This window comes from Oncorhynchus keta, chromosome 4 (assembly GCF_023373465.1).
Source record: "Oncorhynchus keta strain PuntledgeMale-10-30-2019 chromosome 4, Oket_V2, whole genome shotgun sequence".
Taxonomy (NCBI): Eukaryota; Metazoa; Chordata; class Actinopteri; order Salmoniformes; family Salmonidae; genus Oncorhynchus; species Oncorhynchus keta.
In genome coordinates this window covers 71,228,742-71,235,551 of record NC_068424.1, presented here as the reverse complement: position 1 = coordinate 71,235,551, position 6,810 = coordinate 71,228,742, and the positions used below count along the sequence as shown (strand labels likewise).

The 6,810-nt window shown below is 53.3% G+C and overlaps 1 protein-coding gene across 1 annotated transcript; it reads right to left on the bottom strand.

The window, feature by feature from the left end:
- Window positions 1-2,931: 2,931 nt before the first annotated feature.
- LOC127929812 (proline-rich protein 36-like) lies at window positions 2,932-5,770 on the bottom strand. The gene is made up of 3 exons (XM_052518259.1): window positions 5,239-5,770; window positions 4,919-5,104; window positions 2,932-4,784 (listed from the first exon to the last, which is right to left on the bottom strand). Exons 1-3 carry the CDS (start codon window positions 5,768-5,770, stop codon window positions 2,932-2,934), a joined length of 2,571 nt encoding a protein of 856 aa, XP_052374219.1.
- Window positions 5,771-6,810: the final 1,040 nt, after the last annotated feature.

Here is a 6,810-nt window from a genome sequence, read left to right as displayed (position 1 = left end):
CACACCCTCAAACACACACCCCCAAACACACACCCTCAAACACACACACACACACACACACACACACACACACACACACACACACACACACACACACACACACACACACACACACACACACACACACACACACACACACACACACACACACACACACACACACACAACACACACAGAGCAGAAGTAGCAGCTGCTGCGTAGCCAGTGATTGAGTAGAGAAGGGGGAACTGTCAGCACTTAGTGTCTCCACCTCCTCTCTGTCTATTGAACAGGGAGCAGAGAGCACACTGCTGCAGCCAAGATGCTTCATCATCCCTTTGAAAGGGAAAGAAAGAAAGAAGGGAGAAAATAATGATCCAGTCGTTCGTCTATCCACCCCCCCCCCCCAAGAAAATCATGTATTTTTTTTTTGTCTGGTCTCAAAGTCAGCTTAAAATCTGGCAGGTTCAGAGTCTGGGAGAGGAAAGATTGGCAGCCACATAAGAGTATCCTTCATAGACAGTATTATTGGTGTGAGGTAGTGAAGGGTCTGATGTCCTCTCCTCTTATTGGTGTGAGGTAGTGAAGGGTCTGATGTCCTCTCCTCTTATTGGTGTGAGGTAGTGAAGGGTCTGATGTCCTCTCCTCTTATTGGTGTGAGGTAGTGAAGGGTCTGATGTCCTCTCCTCTTATTGGTGTGAGGTAGTGAAGGGTCTGATGTCCTCTTATTGGTGTGAGGTAGTGAAGGGTCTGATGTCCTCTCCTCTTATTGGTGTGAGGTAGTGAAGGGTCTGATGTCCTCTCCTCTTATTGGTGTGAGGTAGTGAAGGGTCTGATGTCCTCTCCTCTTATTGGTGTGAGGTAGTGAAGGGTCTGATGTCCTCTCCTCTTATTGGTGTGAGGTAGTGAAGGGCTGATGTCCTCTCCTCTTATTGGTGTGAGGTAGTGAAGGGTCTGATGTCCTCTCCTCTTATTGGTGTAAGGTAGTGAAGGGTCTGATGTCCTCTCCTCTTATTGGTGTGAGGTAGTGAAGGGGCTGATGTCCTCTCGTCTTATTGGTGTGAGGTAGTGAAGGGTCTGATGTCCTCTCCTCTTATTGGTGTGAGGTAGTGAAGGGTCTGATGTCCTCTCCTCTTATTGGTGTGAGGTAGTGAAGGGTCTGATGTCCTCTCCTCTTATTGGTGTAAGGTAGTGAAGGGTCTGATGTCCTCTCCTCTTATTGGTGTGAGGTAGTGAAGGGGCTGATGTCCTCTCGTCTTATTAGTGTGAGGTAGTGAAGGGTCTGATGTCCTCTCCTCTTATTAGTGTGAGGTAGTGAAGGGGCTGATGTCCTCTCCTCTTATTGGTGTGAGATAGTGAAGGGGCTGATGTCCTCTCCTCTTATTGGTGTGAGGTAGTGAAGGGGCTGATGTCCTCTCGTCTTATTGGTGTGAGGTAGTGAAGGGGCTGATGTCCTCTCCTGGTGTGAGGTAGTGAAGGGTCTGATGTCCTCTCCTCTTATAGTCCCCCTCTTATTGGTGTGAGGTAGTGAAGGGGCTGATGTCCTCTCGTCTTATTGGTGTGAGGTAGTGAAGGGGCTGATGTCCTCTCCTCATAGTCCCCCCTCTCTCCTCTACAATACTAAAGACATTACTGTAACACTGGAGTCTGAAGGATGGTTAAGAATGGCTTAGAGGCCTGTGTCTGTGTGTCCTGTTTGCCAGGATGCTCACAGTTAATCATCCCCATTAAGAATGGCTTAGAGGCCTGTGTCTGTGTGTCCTGTTTGCCAGGATGCTCACAGTTAATCATCCCCATTAAGAATGGCTTAGAGGCCTGTGTCTGTGTGTCCTGTTTGCCAGGATGCTCACAGTTAATCATCCCCATTAAGAATGGCTTAGAGGCCTGTGTCTGTGTGTCCTGTTTGCCAGGATGCTCACAGTTAATCATCCCCATTAAGAATGGCTTAGAGGCGCTCGCCAACCACCTTGTCAGTCTGTGTCTGTGTGTCCTGTCTGCCAGGATGCTCACAGTTAATCAGCCCCATTAAGAAATGATAAGCGGTGCGTTTGTCTCTCTCCATGGCACAATCTAACCATCACTTAAGCCATGTCTGTTTGTCTGTATGTGTGTGTTTGTGTGTGTGGTGGGAGCTGCATGTGTGTGTGCATGTGTGTGTACACTCACACCCACACACATACACACATAGACACAAACACACACACATACACACAAACACACACATACACACTCTCTAACACTGCCAAGCCTTACTGATGCACTTGGTTGGTGCGGCAGGCAGCCATTGTCAAATTACACTTGAGGACATAATCTTGACATCTCTTCAAGTTAGCTCTGTCTGTCTGTCTGTTCGCAAGCAGAGAAACAGAGACAAACAAAGAGAGACTGTTGAAATTAAGTGTGATGCCTCAAACTGAATCACTGCTGTGTGGGAGTTGTACGCCTTTCAGTACGTATTGAGAAATTATCTTTTAAAATGGTGTTGATGCGGTTTTGACATTGATGTGAAATTCAAAACTAAGCCGTCTCTTAGGCCTTGGGAGTTGGGACATAGTGCAACAGTAACAGCAGTCTGGAATAAATAGAAAAAGTGAACGTTTGAGAGTGAAAGATCTACAAAGAAACAATTCAAAGGCGGAGAATAAAAAACTAAATTCTACACCTGTTAACGTCAGTACTCTGTCTAAGCTTAACAAAGTTGTGTTTATTAAGTTTATGAAAGTTTTGTGTTCGTGGGGCCAGAGGTAAGGTAGGTAGCGAGGGTGTCATGGCGACCAGCAGAGAGGTTAATGATGTTTTTCGCTCCTGAGGCGAAGACAGACAGAGGGCAGTGTACACACACACACATATGCATGCTTACACAATCACACACAAATGCACACAGACTCACGCACGCAGACAGATACACAGATGCACAGATACACGGATGCACAGATGCATGGATGCACGGACTTAAGGAAACCTGGACGCCTGGATGGACGCCGGGACGCCTAAACGTCTGGACGCATGGAAGCCTGGATGACTGAACACGTGGACGCCTGGAAGGGTGGACGCCGGGACGCCTGGATGCCAGAGCACATGGACGCCTGGATGGGTGGAAGCCTGGATGCCAGAACACGTGGACACCTGAATGGGTGGAAGCCTGGATGCCTGGATGGGTGGAAGCCTGGAAGCCTGGACGGGTGGACGCCGGGACGCCTGGATGCCAGAACACATGGACGGGCGGACGCCTGAACACATGGAAGCCTGGAAGGGTGGACGCCGGGACGCCTGGATGCCAGTACACGTGGACGCCTGGATGGGTGGAAGCCTGGATGCCTGGATGGGTGGAAGCCTGGAGGCCTGGACGGGTGGAAGCATGGGCGGGTGGAAGCCTGGACGCCTGGACGGGTGGAAGCCTGGAGGCCTGTACAGGTGGAAGCCTGGAGGCCTGGACGGGTGGACGCCGGGACGCCTGGATGCCAGAACACGTGGACGGGTGGACGCCTGAACACATGGAAGCCTGGAAGGGTGGACGCCAGGACGCCTGGATGCCAGAACACGTGGACGCCTGGATGGGTGGAAGCCTGGAGGCCTGGACGGGTGGAAGCCTGGAAGCCTGGACGGGTGGACGCCGGGACGCCTGGATGGGTGGAAGCCTGGATGCCTGGATGGGGGGACGCCTGGACGGGTGGAAGCCTGGAGGCCTGGATGGGTGGAAGCCTGGATGCCTGGATGGGGGACGCCTGGACGGGTGGAATCCAGGACGCCTGGACGGGTGGATGCCTGGACGACTGGGCGGGTGGATGCCTGGAAGGGTGGAAGCCTGGACGCCTGGATGGGTGGAAGCCTGGATGCCTTGATGGGTGGAAGCCTGGACGCCTGGACGGATGGAAGCCTGGACGGGTAGACACCTGGATGGGTGGAAGCCTGGACAGGTGTAAGTCTGGATGCCTGGACGGGTGGAAGCCTGGACGCCTGGACAGGCAAAAGCCGGGACAGGTAGAAGCCTGGATGGGTGGAAGCCTGGACGGGTGGAAGCCTGGAGTCCTGGATGGGTGGAAGCATGGACGGGTGGTAGACTGGACTCCTGGATGGGTGGAAGCATAGATGGGTGGAAGCCTGGACGGGTGGAAGCCTGGAGGCCTGGACAGGTGGAAGCCTGGATGCCTGGATGGGTGGAAGCCTGGACGCCTGGACAGGCAGAAGCCTGGACGGGCAGAAGCCTGGATGGGTGGAAGCATGGATGGGTGGTAGACTGGACGCCTGGACAGGTGGAAGCCTGGATGCCTGGATGGGTGGAAGCCTGGACACCTGGACAGGTGGATGCCTGGACGGGTGGACGCCTGGACAGGTGGAAGCCTGGACGCCTGGACGGGTGGAAGCCTGGAAGGGTGGAAGCCTGGATGGGTGAACGCGCTGACGGGTGGAAGCCTGGACGCCTGGACGGGGTGGATGCTGGACGGGTGGATGCCCGGACGACTGGGCGGGTGGATGCCTGGAAGTTTGGAAGCCTGGACTCCTGGACGGGTGGGTGCCTGGACGACTGGATGGGTGGACGCCTGGACGGGTGGACGGGTGGAAGCCTGTACGGGTGGACGCCTGGACGTGTGGAAGAATGGACGGGTTGAAGCCTGGATGCCTGGACGCCTGGACGGGTAGAAGCCTGGACGGGTGGAAGCCTGGACACCTGGACGGGTGAAAGCCTGGATGGGTGGAAGCCTGGACAGGTGGAAGCCTGGACACCTGGATGGGTGGAAGCCTGGACGGGTGGAAGACTGGACGGGTGGACGCCTGGACGGGTGGAAGCCTGGACAGGTCGAAGCCTGGACGGGTGGATAAATGGACGGGTGGAAGCCTGGACGCCTGGATGGGTGGACGCCTGGATGAGTGGACGCCTGGACGGGTGGAAGCCTGGACGGGTGGAAACCGGAACAGGTCTAAGCCTGGACGTCTTTACGGGTGGACGCCTGGACGAGTGAAAGCCTGGACGGGTGGAAGCCTGGACAGGTGGAAGCCTGGACGCCTGGACGGGTAGACACCTGGATGGGTGGAAGCCTGGACACCTGGATGGGTGGAAGCCTGGACGGGTGGAAGACTGGACGGGTGGACGCCTGGACGGGTGGAAGCCTGGACAGGTCGAAGCCTGGACGGGTGGATAAATGGACGGGTGGAAGCCTGGACGCCTGGATGGGTGGACGCCTGGATGAGTGGACGCCTGGACGGGTGGAAGCCTGGACGGGTGGAAACCGGAACAGGTCTAAGCCTGGACGTCTTTACGGGTGGACGCCTGGACGAGTGAAAGCCTGGACGGGTGGAAGCCTGGACAGGTGGAAGCCTGGACGCCTGGACGGGTAGACACCTGGATGGGTGGAAGCCTGGAGTCCTGGATGGGTGGAAGCATGGACGGGTGGTAGACTGGACGCCTGGATGGTGGAAGCCTAGGAAGCCTGGAAGCCTGGACAGGTGGAAGCCTGGACGCCTGGACGGGTAGACACCTGGATGGGTGGAAGCCTGGAGTCCTGGATGGGTGGAAGCATGGACGGGTGGTAGACTGGACGCCTGGATGGTGGAAGCCTAGGAAGCCTGGAGGCCTGGACAGGTGGAAGCCTGGGTGGAAGCCTGGACACCTGGACGGGTGGATGCCTGGACGGGTGGATGCCTGGAAGGGTGGATGCCTGGACGCCTGGACGGGTGGATGCCTGGACACCTGGAAGGGTGGATGCCTGGAAGGGTGGATGACTGGAAGGGTGGATGCCTGGAAGGGTGGATGCCTGGAAGGGTGGATGACTGGAAGGGTGGATACAGGCATTTTTTTCATTATTCCAATGGAGTAAAGATCCAGGCGTATCCCTTTCTGTCCAGTCTTGGAGAGTTTATATCTATCTTTCTCTCTCCATTTCCATCCTTCTATCTCTCCATCCCTCCCTCCATCTGTCTCTCTCTCATGTTACGGCTGGTGTGTGATCTGTCATGGTCATGACCCACTATGAATGGAACCCAGCTGTCTCAGCTGTCAATCACCAAGCCTAGAGATGATGGGAGAGGGAGGGAGATCTAGGCTCCCAGAGGTCCCAGAGGACACGGAGGACCCAGAGGACAATGATCATCTAACTGGCATACTGGAGATATGAAATGAGCATCAATGTCGTCAGGATTTGGTTGAGGTGGAGTGGTGAATGCTTTCGTGCATACATGTGTATGTTGTTATAGCAACCTTGGCAGTATTTATATGGAGTACTAGGTCAACTCATAACCAAATGCCACACCATACACATTACACAGCTAATATTAACTCATTACACAGCTAATATTAACTCATTACACAGCTAACCCTAACTCATTGCGTAGCTAAACCTAACTCATTATACAGCTAACACTAACTCATTACACAGCTAACCCTAACACTAACTCATTACACAGCTAACACTAGCTCATTATACAGCTCACCCTAACTCATTACATAGCTAACCCTAACTCATTACATAGCTAACCCTAACTCATAACACAGCTAACCATACACATTAGACAGCAAATATTAACTCATTACACAGCTAATACTAACTCATTACACAGCTAACCCTACCTCATTACACAGCTGACCCTAACTCAATACAGAGCTAACCATACACATTACACAGCTGATATTAACTCATTACACAGCTAATACTTACTCATTACACAGCTAACCCTACACATTACACAGCTAATATTAACTCATTACACAGCAAAAACGAACTCATTAGACAGCTAACCCTAACTCATTACACAGCTAAACCTAACTCATTACACAGCTAACATTAACTCATTACACAGCTAACACTAACTCATTACACAGCTAACACTAACTCA

What these genes read in the sequence shown, in the direction of transcription:
- LOC127929812 (XM_052518259.1), bottom strand. Translation starts at nt 5,770, where the DNA reads ATGCCTGTATCCACCCTTCCAGTCATCCACCCTTCCAGGCATCCACCC. An exon ending in ACTCGTCCAGGCGTCCACCC is followed by an intron (nt 5,105 to 5,238) that starts GTAAAGACGTCC and finishes CCACCCGTCCAG; the next exon opens with GCTTCGACCTGTCCAGGCTT. An exon ending in ACTCGTCCAGGCGTCCACCC is followed by an intron (nt 4,785 to 4,918) that starts GTAAAGACGTCC and finishes CCACCCGTCCAG; the next exon opens with GCTTCGACCTGTCCAGGCTT.